This window comes from Danio rerio, chromosome 25, assembly GCF_052040795.2.
Source record: "Danio rerio strain M-AB ecotype USA chromosome 25, GRCz13ab, whole genome shotgun sequence".
NCBI classification, from domain to species: Eukaryota; Metazoa; Chordata; class Actinopteri; order Cypriniformes; family Danionidae; genus Danio; species Danio rerio.
In genome coordinates, this window is record NC_141045.1 from 13,811,576 (window position 1) to 13,827,342 (window position 15,767).

General features: G+C 38.9%; 2 protein-coding genes across 2 annotated transcripts in view; one reads left to right on the forward strand and one right to left on the reverse strand.

Annotated features, from left to right (window-relative positions):
- zcchc14 (zinc finger, CCHC domain containing 14) overlaps window positions 1–4,830 on the reverse strand; it is a 56,642-nt gene extending 51,812 nt beyond the window's left edge. The window contains exon 1 of the mRNA XM_087311916.1: window positions 3,474–4,830. Within this exon, the coding sequence (XP_087168042.1) occupies window positions 3,474–4,115 (642 nt within the window). The 5' untranslated portion in view covers window positions 4,116–4,830. The remainder of the gene's footprint in view (window positions 1–3,473) is intronic.
- A 4,773-nt stretch (window positions 4,831–9,603) lies between these two features.
- The window catches only part of jph3b (junctophilin 3b), a 52,670-nt gene continuing 46,506 nt past the window's right edge, over window positions 9,604–15,767 (forward strand). The window contains exon 1 of the mRNA NM_001122702.2: window positions 9,604–9,985. Within this exon, the coding sequence (NP_001116174.2) occupies window positions 9,604–9,985 (382 nt within the window). The remainder of the gene's footprint in view (window positions 9,986–15,767) is intronic.

Here is a 15,767-nt window from a genome sequence, read left to right on the forward strand (position 1 = left end):
TGATACAAGGCAAAATGGATTCATGCTTTCATGTTGTTGATGCCAAATTCTGACCCTACCATCCAAATGTTGCATCAGAAATTAAGACTCATCAGACCAGGCAACATTTTTCCAATCTTCTATTGTCCAATTTTTTGGTGAGCCGGTGTGAATTGTAGCCTCAGTTTCCTGTTCTTAGCTGACAGGAGTGGCACCCCGTGTGGTCTTCTGCTGCTGTAGCCCATCTGCCTCAAAGTTCAATGTTTTGTGTGTTCTAAGATGCTCTTCGGGATACCTCGGTTGTAACGAGTGGTTATTTTAGTCACTGTTGCCTTTCTATCAGATCAAACCAGTCTGGCTATTCTCCTCTAACCTTTGGCATCAACCAGGCATTTGTGTCCACAGAACTGCGCTCATTGGATATTTTCTCTTTTTCATACCATTTTCTGTGAACCCTAGAGATGGTTGTGCGTGAAAATCCCAGTAGATCAGTAGTTTCTGAAATACTCAGACCAGCCCGTCTGGGACCAACCACCGTGCCACGTTTAAAGTCACTTAAATCACCTTTCCTCCCCATTCTAATGCTTGGTTTGAACTGCAGCAGATCGTCTTGACCATGTCTACATGCCTAAATGCATAGAATTGCTGCCATGTGATTGGCTGATTTGCGTTAACGAGTAGTTGGACAGGTGTACCTAATAAAGTGGCCGGTTTATACTAAATGTATGCTTTATTAGGCAGGTTTACACAGAAGCCAACTGGTAAATATGTTCATTTAAATGCAGTGGGCTTGTTTACAAACCAGTTAGAGTTTTTGGTTAAACACAATAGTTGATATATTGAAGAATGTTAAAAAACTACCCATTAACTTCCATAAAAGGAAAAACAAACATTACGGAAGTCAATTGTTACAAGTTTTCAGCATTCATCAATATGCATTTTTGTTGTTGTTGTTTTTAACAGAATTAAAAAAAACTCTGCCAAAACATAAGTAAATGATATCAGAATTTTCATTTTTGGGTGAACTATTCCTTTAAGATGTCACAAACAATACAATGTGTAAAAGATGACAACATGTTGACAAAACACAAAGACTTGAGTAGAGGGATGATTGACACCAGCCAAGAGCAAATAAATTGATATTCCACATTCTTCTTAAGAGTGTGTGCATCAAGTCATTGCATATCATGTCATTTTAACATCTATTTATTCTAGAACTCCAGCATGTTGTATTCTATAATGAAAGGTTTTTGTTATTCCGAGACCAAATGTCCTGCTGCTTCTGTCAGTATTTTTAAAGCCTGTTTGTTGACTCACCAAGCTGACATTTTTGAGTTACAATATAATTATACATTTACAATATTACATTACACGCTGCGTTTAGGCAAGTGAAAGTGTGAGCCTTATGTCATCCTACAGACGCTTATTCGTTGAGATCATTCCCAGACTTATAACCCCTGGAAGAGTGTGGAACAGATTCAATAGGATAGTAAACACTCCTCGTTTGTGAGTTGTGTGAGATCTTATAGCAGAATTGCTTGTCCGTGCCAGATGACCCCAGTTCATTTTTGTTTCTCTTGGTGTTCCCTGTAGATACTGTTGAATAAATCAGGGCTGACCTGTATTTCTAGGGGTGTACGGCCTACTAGTGTTTAAAGATTGAGGCTAGTTAGAAAAAGGTTGGAAGTTCAAACCCCACAAGAGGTGATCTTTGAACCATCAGCATTGTTGAATTGAGGCACTTAACCCCATGTTGCTTTGGACAATTTGAACTATGTTATGGTCAACAAGAGAATAAGTTTTAGGATACATTTAAAATGAACCACTGTACCATGTATAATTCTCTTATTTTCAACATCTTCCAACATTCTTTAATCTGCTGAAACTATTTACTTTCTGTGGGGTAGTGTGTGGTAAATTTTACATAGCCATACAACTTCAAGGGAAAGTTCAACCAAAAAGGAAGACAAATTACAAATACTCAAACTACTGTGATTGAGCAGTTTTCCCCAGAAATTGTAATTTACTAAGTAGTTTTAATAATGTGTAATTTTACTTTCCCTTGTGTACATTTTTGGTACTGTATTGATACTTTTACTCCACTACTTTTCTTCAACCTGCAGTCACTACTTTATTATTTTCTTGTCTATGGGGATAAGAAAAATCAGCCCTGTGATTCCTGTCCAACCAAATCGCACATAGAAGGTAAATCACATCATAATGAACTACTTAGAGACATTAGTGATTTATAATTGCAGCAAACTGTTTGGTAGCATTGAAAGTGTCCAAGAAGATGTCCAAATTCTTTACACGCATTGACCCATGTTTATAGACTGCATGCCACTGAGAAGATGACGAATGTTTACAGAATGATGACCGAAATGGCGTCATGACATCAGATTGACATTGTACCCAACGCCGTGTCGACATTGCATTTTATTTGGAAATGAAAATCGGATTGACATTACGTAGAACCCAACGTAAGGGCGAGCTCAATGTTTAACCTAAAATCAACCAAATATCAATGTCTAATGAAGTAAACACTTTGTGTGGACGTTACCACTATGACGTCTATCAAATGTTGAATTTTTGTTGCCATACCTGACAAATAAATGTCAGTATGTGAAGTCAATATGACATTGGTTTAAGATGTTGGCTCGACCTTGGATTTTGGTCACTTTCCAACACAATCTAAAATCAACCAAATATCAATGTCATTTCATGTCGTTATTGGACATCAAAATAAAATTGTCATTAGACGCTGGCAAGGCATTAAATTTTGGTCACCTGACATCACAACCTAAACCTAACCTAATATTAACATCTTATGATGTTGTGTGCCTGCTGGGCATTAACTAAATGCACTACAGAATTTTACGTTTACACACATTCACAAATTACATGTAAATGCATCAGCTTTGTACAATGTAATACTCACTACTCTTGAGTACTTTTAAAAGGTCTACTTTTTACTCATACTTTGAGTAATATTTACCACAGATAATTTTACTCTATTTGCACTATATTTGTTTTTACTCTTTTCACCACTGACTGCTTTTCACCAGAAGGACATTAAATATTTTCAGCGTAAACTGTTGTTTTTGGTTATTCATGAAAGTCAACTATCAGCATTTTGAGAGCAAAAACATATACAAGGTTATAAATACCATTGGTTTCTGACAATACACTGGGATCCTTTGAAAGTAAATAATGAGTCTGTGCAAGACACTGAACATTCTTTACAAGAATAGGCTATATTAAATTGACAACCTCTGCAAAAAGAGACGTCAACATATTTTTTAGAAAGAATCACCATAGGTATTTGTTGTCTTTGTCTCACAAAAGGGTTGTTAAAGTCACATCACTGGAGTTGAGATATATCTGTTTTTTTCCACCAGAATATGCATAAACAGGGGTTTGTTTGATTGAGTTAAAAAAACATAAGCATGGACGACTGGTTCACAAAATAGAAAATAGATTTGCATCATTCCCACCTTACTGCACGGACATCCGGCCTGGCAGGAGTTGAAGGTGGATGCAGTGATGTAGGAAGAAAAGGTCGGGGTCGCGCTCACGGTTGGAACAGAAGCAGCACTGGCCCCGCCCCCGTGTGACGTCGACGGCGCCTCTCCAACTGTCACCTGAAGGATCTCCTGAATCTGTGTCAACTCTTGCCTCAGCACCTGCTTCTGATGAAAACTAAACGCGGGATGATTGGAGGCCATTGTGAAGAGGAGTAAAAACTGCTCTCCGGTCTGGCCATCGTTAAGCTTAAGTCCGTAGTTGTTAATGATGGTGTCGATGTGAGTGAGGGTCCGAAACAAAACTCCCGCCGCGACGCGGTTGTCCGAGCTGAGCAGCGCGAGGGAGACCAGCAGCTTGCTCCTAACCACCTCATCCGTGATGTTGGCCAGGTTGGCGAGGTCAGCCGGGTTGTTGGCTTTAATTTCGGCATCCCTCAATGAGTGGTAGTCTTTTCTGGCCAGGTCTTCCAAACACGAGCCGAGGAAGCGCAGCTCAATGGGAACGCAGAGGTCTAAAAGGCCGCAGAGAAACTCAGCCCTTTGCGCCGAACTCAACACGGAGAACCAGCGGTAAACCTCCTCTCTCTGAACAAAGCATCGGTTCTCAACCATCTTAGACAGCACTCTTAAAAGGCGTCAGATAATAAAAAACAAAGTTAATAGAGCAGTGGTCTGTGGCCCTTTCAAACTTTACAAACTTCCAGATCATTCACTGAGGTAAACATCCATGAACTTTATGGACAGTGGTCAGTCTGAGCGTCTCAAAACCCCTACATGAATATTTGCTACATAGTTTCCTTCGCGTTTTGTAAGCTAGTGATTGCATTTTCTCATCAGAGCCTATCAGGTTATTGAAGAAACCAGCTGTGTTTACTGTAATCCCAGACGCACGGCGGCGCAGCCCCTCTGCCCGTCCGTGGCTCTCCTTTTTCGGCCAGCCCCCCTGCGTGATCCCCACGTCAGCCAGTTATTCAATAGACTCCAGGACACATTATAAAACAAGCACCTTTCTTTCAGATCATACAGTATCCATTATACCGATTTGTCCAGATGAAATCAATGACACTGCCGTGCACGCGCAGAGGAGACGCCGTCGGACAATAAACATTTTGTGTGGAAAACTCCTCAAATTGAACAGTTTGACTTGTCGAATGGACCGCAGTATAACTCTAAATCCCTTCGTCGGACGCTGAAGAAGCGGTTTGCGTCATTCAAAGAAAAACTTGACACTTTATCCGCAGCTTTTATTTGCAGTTCACGGGAGTGAATTAATCAACGATTTAGTTGCCTATCATTATCCTGTCGTGAAGTCGAGCAGGCAAACTGTGAAGTTCACTATCCCGAACTTCATGCAAAACCCAGCCCCCGGCCGATTTCTATTGGATAAGCAGTATGTCAGTAATCTTATTCTTCTCTGTGATTGGCCGAAGCGCGATTCTTGCAAATCTCTCAAGCGCATGCAGTCATATTTGATGTGGACAGTAAAATATTGTATTATTTAAAGCGATAGAGCGCATTAACTTGACGTTCACTCATAACTCCGTTTTAGACACGAGGCATGTTTGTTTAACTATAATTTAGCATGACTATTATTGTGGCAGTTTAGGAAAAAACCCTTTTTGAAGTATGACTTTGGCTCTGGGCAAATATTGCAAACCTCTGCTTTTGTCATTTCATTACGTCAACTTTCCCGAAGATGGCGCCAATTGTCCTAAAGCTCAATCAATGACTAAGTCGTGTAAATATCCTCATCCAATCTTTTTTTTATTATTATTATTCTTAAATACTTTCCACTCAGTCCTCTATTTCTTTAGATTCAGTATACTAAATATTCATTCATCAATTTTTCTTTGGCTTAGTCCTTTTATTCATCTGGGGTCGCCACAGCGGAATGAACACCAACTTATTCAGCAAACGTTTTACACAGCGGATGCCCTTCCAGCTGCAACTCAGTAATGGGAAACATCCATACACTACGGCCAATTTAGTTTATTCAATTAACCTATACTGCATGTCTTTGGACTGTAGAGGAAACCTATGTGAACACGAGGAGAACATGCAAACTCCACACAGAAATGCCAACTGACTCAGCTGGGACTCGAATCAGTGACCTTCGTGCTTGTGAGGCATTTTCTTTTTCCCTGTTCCAAGTATTATCTTTTTTACGATAGAATGATATTGATTTATGCTGGTTCATAATTACAAATAGTCAATACTCTAATAAATTGGGCTATGCTTATAATGAAAGAGAAGGTAGCAGTGCAACAGTATATGTTGAGTTCATGTGTTAAGTCTCTAGATTCTCAGTTGATCACAGTCCAGCAGATCCCAGAGTGTTGTGTGGTGAAATGTATTATCTACTAAATATGTTTTGATTCAATATGGGGATATTTATACTCCATTACCTTAACATGCAAGTGATTGCGTAAATAGTTTCAAATATGCATAATAAAAATGGAAGGTTTTAAACCAGTAAAGGGAGACATCCAGAATGTTTTGTTGTTGGACTTTTAAGACAAAGGTTGGATTATATTAGTATCTTACTAATTTTGCCAATTTTCCCATAACAATGCTGATGTACAACATACTAAAAAAAAGTCTAATTATACAACAAACAAATCTCAAAAATACAATAATATGATAGCCCAATTAAGATAAATTCTCAAAATATGAAAATAACTAATTTGTAAATTATTCATTTGATGAACAATTTAAAAACTAATAGACTTACCAAAATATGTGCTGGCATTCAATAATGAACGCTAGAGGGAGCAGTTGGCTCTCACTGTGGAAAAAAATCTGAAGCAGTTTCTGTGCTCAAGCAAAACTGACAAGTTTTTAAATTTTAAAGCTTTGGAAATACAACCAACCAGCAATGTGAACTGGTCTACATATCTAAATAAAACAGGAAAAAAAAACTGTATACTTCAAGAGAGATAGTCTGCACTTGTTCGATATAAAAACGAACATGATACAAATTAAGGATGAGAATGAGTGCTCAAATATTTTAAATAACAACCAAAGTCAATCATGAAAACAAAGATAGGTAATGACTAGAAGTAAACTTTTACTGAACTAGAGTGAAATAGGGGTGTAAATTTGTGAAATTCATGTCATATCAGTTATTGTGAAGTATCATTTTAAGGGCCAATTCATCAGACTTCAATTTGCTTCAAAACTACCCAAGGTCAAGCTAGCAGCAACAAAAATAGTGGTGCATGGTTAAGTTAATTATGCTGATCAGCAGGAAAAGATACATGCTTTCGGAGTGTTTTTTCCCATTAGTTGGCTAGTAAGAGGAATGCCGAAGATGTTTGTCCAATGCAAATGTGGATTCAAATTCACCAGCAATTCACATTCAAATCATTGCCCTACATACTCAAGCAATTGAGCCGATTTAACATGCGCATCAAATCCCCCAAAAAACAGAGTTAGCAATTGTTCCTCTTTCTGCTATTGCAGCCCCTATGGTTAAGCAGTTAAGGGGAGCTAATTTAATAACTCTCCAAATTTTTAATAACAGCCTAGATTTGTTCAGTTGTGCTGCAAGCATGCATGAGTCATCACAGCCCATTTTACTAACAATTCTGAGTGATGTTGTGTCTCGGGGCTTAAGCTCATGGTAAGGCTCCTCAGGTCTTACACAGCCACAGACATAGTGCATCAAATCGTCCATGTTACAGCAGAAACCACACAATTACATTATCAAAACGTATTCTGCCACCAATTAACAATTGTATGATGCTATCAGGACAGGATGAAGACTACGCTATTACAGGTAATGAATTTTAATGTTTATGTATGTTTCTTTTTGGCTAAAATGTGTATTTTTAATAGTTAACCTATCAACATTGTTTGTCTTTTGATGCCTAACTGTCATTTTATTAATTTCTCGTAGGTTTTTCAAGATTGCGTGGTTGTTAGTGAGGCAACCTTTGTAAAAACATGAAGAATGCACACACTTTCTCTGCAATCTCTCTTACACACACTCCCACACTCTGCCCTGCTGATCCAACTTCATAAAATCTCCCCCTCGTTCTCTAATGCTAATCAAGCCGACAGCAGGCTATCACTAAAGTAGCCAGATAAGCTTAAACCACCAGAAGCAATGAGTTAGCATAGCTCAAACACATTTATGTAGTGTAATGAATCACATAAATGAAATCTTCTCGGAGTCAAGCTGTAGGTGACCTGTTTACTGCATGAAACCTGGGTTCTCACTACCTGCTGAGCCAAAGCAGCATGTCAGAGTATTTTTACCCAGCTCCGTCAGAGTTGATCCCCTGTAATTGAAAGGATAAATTCCCCTCCTCTTCTTTACAAACAGACTGTTAAACACAATCGCAGATCAAAACTGATGGTAAGTTTACATGATTTTTTTTTAATTTCACGCAAGTACAAATACATATCTTCATATAACCGCTTGAATCCTTCATCTTTACAGGCTACTGTAATCAATAAAAACTTCAGGTAGAAAGGAGAAATACTTACAATTTATTAAAAAGCATGGTATAATTAAAGACATATAAATGAAAAAATAATAACTTTTTATGAGTCACCACAATAAAAGTTGTCCACTGTGTCTTACAGATAACATGGAAGCCATTGAAGAATTTTCAGGATGATCAAGTGCCAAGGTCAACAGACCAGATTTTATATTAACTCACCTGCAACGGGAAGAGATTTAATGCAATATCTCAAGCCATATCATTAACCGACAAATGCTCTAATTATTCTATGAGGGCAGAGCAATGGAGATTTAGCAGGAGGGTAGGGGGAGGACTAAGCCGGGCAATTAGGAAAAGCAATCTTTGCTCCCTGAGGTGGATGAAGAGAGAGAGAGTGGTAAGTATTACCACAGTGCATGTCTCTTTAAATGAAGGGAGAGCAAGGGAGAGAGAGAGAGCATGTGAAAGGGGGAGGGGGAGTTGGCTGCGTTGGAACAGTCCGCCTCTAATGAGCAGATTTGAGAGACACCAGTGTAAGAGAGAGAGAGAGACGTCTAAGCATATGGGGGAATAAGATGACGACGAAGGAAAAGACAATCAGCGTCACACAAAAATCATCCCAACAACGTGACTGAGTCAAGGAGGAGCAGAAGAAGGTAAATCAGGAACGATGCATCTGGTTTTCCCACCTGCAAGCAAACCGAAGCACAGGATTTTTATACAAACCTGAAAAGAGAGCGGAGGGGGAAATCGGAGACAACGACAAAACAGTGCCCAGATAAGGAATTAATCACATCAGTTTGCTTGCGATCAAGCTGTGCTCTCATCCTGATCTGGTGAAAGCGCGCGTATATATGCATGCGATTGTGTGTGGATAGAGACTGCATTGCTGCTAGCTGACGGAGACTAAAGCTTGCAGAATCCGTCGCTCTCTTCTTTTTTTCTTGTTTCTCTTGCACTCTGTCTCCCTGTATGGCATCAGCATGTCAGGTGGATTTGGTACAACAGTGAGTGAGCTCCTGGCAAAGTGGATGCATTTGTAAATGCTACCTGCCTGCTTCATCTATCGGCCATCACTCTGAGGACTCACAGGTTTCTAGGTGGAGTCTGGAGGTCTCCGCTACTGGGAGGGGAAGTGAAACAGCTCAAAGCCCCAGAGAGGGTGAGCGGGAGCGCGGGTAGGTGTGTGCTGGCACAGGGGCCCTCTGTGGAGCAGGAACGAAGAGGGGGCCAGAGCATCAGAACCGAGAGAATTGTTGCTGCGTTGGTAACAGTAGAACAAGGCGCATGGCTGGCGTGGGCCCACTTTCGTTGAGAAGCAACTGCAGGGAAGCAACTTGTGAATAAAACGCTCCACTCCTAGAAGAGGATGGTCTGAGAGGGCTCAAGCTGCTCCTGCCTTGTTTGACAGGAGGGGACTACTGCCCAAGAGGGCTCGTTCTTTGTTCTTTTAACTTTTTGCATAGTTTTTTAAAATCTTTTTATTTTTTTAAAGACCATCAGAAGAAAGCAGAAGAAAGGGGCGTTTGTATCCCCAGCTTTCTACCACCACCCTGGCTCAATTTCCAAGTATTGTTTTGTTTGGGTATTACTTTTTTTTCTCTTTCTTTTCTTTTTGAGATTTGGGGTATTTGCCAAAACCTATTTCATGCATGTCCACTGGGGGCAGGTTCAACTTTGATGATGGGGGATCATACTGTGGAGGGTGGGAAGAGGGAAAGGCCCATGGCCATGGCATCTGCACAGGACCCAAGGGCCAAGGCGAGTATGCGGGCTCCTGGAGTCACGGTTTTGAGGTGGTCGGTATCTATACCTGGCCCAGTGGGAACACTTTTCAGGGGACATGGGCACAAGGCAAGCGGCATGGCATTGGAATTGAAAACAAGGGCAAGTGGGTTTATAAGGGTGAGTGGACACATGGATTTAAGGGACGCTATGGTGTGCGGGAAAGCACAGGAACCAGCGGCAAGTATGAGGGCACGTGGAACAATGGCCTACAGGATGGATATGGAACAGAGACATACTCTGATGGAGGTAAGAGACTAAAGGACTTTTTTGCTAAAGAGTAAGAGCTATAACCATTTACTCACCCTTTTGTCTTTAGAAACCTCTCTGACTTTTAACTTCAGCACCAAGTATTGTTCTATTTTCCTGTCATACAGGTTTAGAATTTCATAAGGGCAAGTTCTGCTAACTGTACCATCAATGACTAAAACAGATTTCTATAATACCTTATTTTCATTTTTGAACCACTCTTCACTTTTTGATTTCGTCACCTTGGAATTAGGAGGTTTTAGCTGCGTTCTAAATGATTTTGAGATATTGAGCTTTAAAGTTTTTGCATTCCATAGCAAACTGTGTAACATTTGTTTTTGTTTTTTTATAAAAAGTCTTAAAATGTAAACAACTTATAAAAAAAACATCCCATAATTTAAATAAGTTGTCATTTTATAAGAATATGTGAATAAAAAAATTTTGACAAAAATGTCAGATAGAACCTTATAATTCTAAGGTGATGATTTGTAGTCAGATTTTTTGATCCATCATCTAATAATCATTTAAACTCCACTCTCCACTAACTGGTGATAAGATCACTTTAGAACTTAAGAACAATTGGACAACTAACAAACAGGGATAAAATTTGACGAAATACCAGAACCCCTTTATTTGAGTAGTAACAAAGTTTCTGGTGTACAAAACAAAATACAAGAGCTCCTGGCTAACAACTTGATTAGGAAAAATGATAGCTGCGTCCCAAATTGCATACTTATGCACTATTCTACGCCATTTTGTAGTATAAATAGTGTAAGTAGTGTGTTCACACTGAAAACTCTTAAAATAATAAGTGCACTTTAATTACCCGGATGATGCATTCATTCAGCCGCTAAAATGAGGTGTGTAATGATGGACACTTCACGCACTCAACGACCGCAGGTTTGCTTACGTAGTGGAAGGGGCGGAGCTATCGGACGCACATGTTGGATAACTTTATTTATTTTGGATGGAGAAAGCAAAATTCTCCTACGAGAGTGATTATATCGCCTCCCGATGGTGAATGCGGCAATACTCACGATAGGTATTATTTGATAATTCTTTTGTTTATTTCGCTGATTTGGCAACCGTCAAACGTCATCAGGGAAACGGTTTGAATTTCCGTTTAGTAAAAAAACATTAGTGTGCCATTTGGGACAACACTACATACATGTAATATTCTGTTGAGTGTGTAAGTGCATAAGTACATACAGTAGTGCATGAGTGCATAGTGTATAGTGTGCCATTTGGGACGCAGCTGATGTGAAGACAAAATAACATAAACATACAAAAAAAAGTTGGTTTGAAATGACATTAGACTGAGTAAATGATTTAATTTAATATTTCAGGTGAATTACCCTTGTAAATAAGTAGGTAGAGTAGAAGTGCATGTAGAGACTCAGGTGGCAATAATATAACATATATTATTTTCAATCGTAAATCTGAAAAAAAAAAAAAAGCTGAATGTCTGGCTGTTAAGATATATACATATCCTACCCATCCCTGTATCTGTGACTATAAAAAGTAAAATCGGCAACCATTTTACTGTTTTAAGTTGAACAAAGTGTCCATTCTGGTGAATGAGGGATGTACTTATATCAACAGTGTATCTATTTTCAGATCAGCATAACCTCTCTCTCTTTGTTTCATTCTCTCAATCTCCCTGCATTATGGAAGTGCTGCCTGTGTGTCTTTTACAGCAAGTTGCTGTGGAAACCTACGCAGACTCTGGCAGCAGGTCAGCATGTCACTGGAGACTCTGTGCTCGCCAATCTGATTGGCTGGCCGACTCGCTAATGGTGTTTACTTACTTTGGTACTAATCTGGGCCACTTAATCACAACCACAGTAAGCAGTCAGAGAAGACAGAGATTGAGATGAAGGGGGGGAAAAAAGTATATGAAAATGAGCCAGAGAAGAGAGAGACGATACAGGACAAGGTTAATAGGGCCACAAAGAGGTTACAGTAGCATTATCAGCTCACGGTGCTGTCTGAGTACACTACAGCTGCCACACACCAAAGCATCTGTTCACATTATGACCTGAATTCCCCCATCACACTAAAGAGGACAGGTTTGTTTCTCTCGGATTCTACTGGACAAGAAGAGACTAAAAGTTTGGAATATTATAAAACAAATCTTTATTATGAATATAAGCCGGCATTTGTGGGTTTGCAGTGAATCAAATCTGTTAACTTGAAATCACTTGCATTAATCTTTGATTTAATAACATGTCATGTTTACTCCTCTCAGCTTATGTGGGATTACTTGTCTTACGGCATTGTGCCGGATATGTCCGATTTTTGCTATCAAGGTTGCTCTGTTTTCAGTTTCTGATGTAACCTTAATGATTATTTAGTAGTCACAGAGTTAAGTACTTATATACATCAATGTGGATTCTCTGGACATGATGACACTGTTGGCCTCAAGCAACGTTGTGTGCCTTATATACAGCAATTCCCAGCACTCTTGCTTGACTAAAACTCAAATGCTGATCAATCTGGTCTCTGAAAAGTGGCTTTCAGCATCACTCAAAAGCAAATTGAATTACCTAGAATCATACATACCAGTTGTGCATACCAGTTATACGTTTCAAATCAATTCAGGCGGATTACAAATTGTTTACAATCCAAAAATGCGGACTATTACACATAACCTGCATCGCAATGAAATAAGTGGCTCAAAACAACTTAATAGCTGATCAATCTGCCTTCTGAAAAGCATTGCTCAAAAGCTAATTGAAACACTCAAACATATCAGATATGCGGTTCAAATGAATTCAGGCTGATTGTATATTGTTTATAATCCTAGAATGGGGACTACTCCACTTCTCAGACTCATCACCTACATAACACTAGAAAAAAAATAGTCAAGCTGAAATCCCCTTAAACGGATAACAGCCTGCTAGTCTATGTAGGCTTACCGAGAGATTTGGTTTAAAGTATAGCTTTATTTTGTATTGTCAAGTGTTGTCGCAACACCAGTGCCCCATATACATAACACATCGCCTTAATAAACAACTGTCTACATAAGCCTGAACATGCTATAAAAGAGTGCAGTTCGCATCAGAGAAAAGTCACCTCTGGCCTGCCACGTGAGGCTCTTATTGTTTCCCAAGCCTTGGTTTATCTTTCAGTAGGTTATGAATGAGAGATCATATATGATCTAGTCCATCTATTGATGCTAACAAATGTTTTCTACCAAGTCTGTCCTGGATTTGAGGCCACTAGAGAAGAGCATGGCCGACAGATGTGTACTCTGCGAGTCTGGCTTGCAACCACATGCACGCAACAATTACTCTGAGGTGCAATTGCTGACTTTGTGAAAAAGACAGGAGATTAATAATTCATGGAAGAGCCGATCCAAACAGACTTTCTGCCTGCTTTGCGGGAGTCTGCCTTCTCCTGGCAAGAATTCTAATTAGTATTGTATATGAGATATTTAGGCCGTGTGAGCCACAACGAAGTCGTTTCTTTAGACAGATGCTAAAGCAGATCACGACACATGAAAAGGCGAAAAACAAGAAGTATTCAACCTCGAAACAGAACAGCGAGCATTGTTAAAGAAACGATTATAAATTCAACCCGAGGGAAGGCGCGTGATTAAATCTGTCCTGTGATGTTTCCGCGTCTTTGATCTTTCCGCATTAACCGTTTCCGTTCTGTGTGCCCCGCACCATTGCACAATGCATCTCATAGGCCTCCGGCAGAAACGCGAGCGAATTAGTTTTGACATGTGGGTTGCAGGACTCATAGAAAGCCAATACAGGACCACTAATCACATAACCATGTGACCCATCCCATGCTCATGCTGTTTGCATATACAGCCCATACAGCAGGATAGGGTTTTCTCATTGTTGTGTTTTCACATCTGTGCTGTTATTCAATTAGATGTTCCTCTGATTAATACTAACGTTGGCATCCTCAGAGAGTGCCCGCTCTTGTTAGATTCACAAAGCAAATATCTGACATCTACCTCATGGAAAGTAAAGGCATTGTATTGGATATGTAAAGATCATAACCTCCTGAGATCCAGCAAACAAACCAACACAGATTTTTCCATTTAGATTATTTCTTTTAACAAGTGACAGATGAATTTGGGCCAAAAATACCAGAAGTGCAGATTAAATGTAGGCATTAGTATGATTAGGCAAGCAGTCCTTTACATAACACATGATCTGGGAATAACCTGTTTAAAAAAGATTGTTTACTGTGTTCCCATGTTACCTATGCATATATATTATGGTTAACTACATTTCATTCTAGTTCTAGTATTGTCAAAATGTATGTACATTCACATTGTTCCAAAATTTGAACACAAATCAAAATATTTCAAATCATACTGAACGTTTTATTACTTCTATTTAAAGTCTGCTCATTCAAACCTCATAGTGAACATGGTTAAAAAACATTCAAATTAGGTCACAGAAGTTTAAATGACATCCATGTTCACTAATCCACGTTCATTTGTGAACAAACCCCAACTTAAATTTGTTCATCAAATAAACCGATTGTGCCTCTTCTGAAGACTTGGATTATACTTCCTGATTTATGTAGATGAAATTCAAGGGAGGGAGAGAACTCTCAGATTTCATTAAAAACGAGGGATTCACCGGTATGGATTTTAGGGCTGATATCTATAACCAATAACTCTTAATATTTGGAGGCCAATAACCAATATATTTCAAAATGTCATATTTTTATACAGTAAACAACTGATTTTATTTTAAAAGCTTCTCTCAAATTTTTTTTGCTTGTTCAAACTACTTATTTAAAATAAGCTGAGTTAACACAATTCTTGAGATTTCATTGAGACAACTTAATTTTTTATGTTCAATCCACATAAATTTGTTAAAAGTATTAAGTCAGCTTAATCAATTTGTGTTGGGACTACATGAATGAAATGTGTGGAACCCTGCATTTTTCACTGCGCTCAAAGGTTTGATCTGATCTTATGAACTGAATAGCCTGCTCAAAGCAAAAACATGAATTTCAAAATGGCAAGGTTATTATATAAACCTATATTCACGATTTCACCTAAATCAGCATACCAAAAATAAATTATTTATTTTTCTTTGCACAGCAAATTAACATGCAACTTGACTGTTGCATAAAAACAATAGGTTATTAAAGTTCGTCGAGATTGGCTTGAGAAAGCCTGTTGGTAATAGTTTATTTAGTTTGAAACAGTTTTAAAAAGTATGAAAAGATAAATAAATAGATCATTAATGATTGGCTGCTGGCTTGACTGAGTTAAATGAGCTAAACCTTAAGTCTGTATGACAGTCTGTCCAAAAGCTAGGTCCAATTATTAGTCAATGGGATTTTTCCCGACAGTCTCGGGACAGTTTTCGGGAATCCGAAACTTAAACCATCCCAAATATTCTTCAATAAAACGTGTTACAGTAATGTATATATGTACAAATATGTAATGTCTGAAAAAGCATTTTAAGAGGTGTTTTGGCAGTTTAGAGCCACCGTACAAGCAAAAAGCTAAATACAGATAGTATTACTTTAGAAAATGCAGCAAAAATTCATCTGTGATTTTGAAACTTTAACTGCAGGCGCTTTGTGATGCTTGTGCATGTCAGATATGTCCTCGGAGTCAGATTTTGATACAACACCTGAGAATTGAGCACAGATGACTTTATGACAAACACAGTGCATAATAAAAAATAAATAAAAAACGAATGTGGCAGAGTTGAGAACCCCTATGCTGGATTCAGTGACTAACATACGTCTCCCCTGCTGCTTTAAAAACTTTGTCAGATCACGCTGGTTATAACCA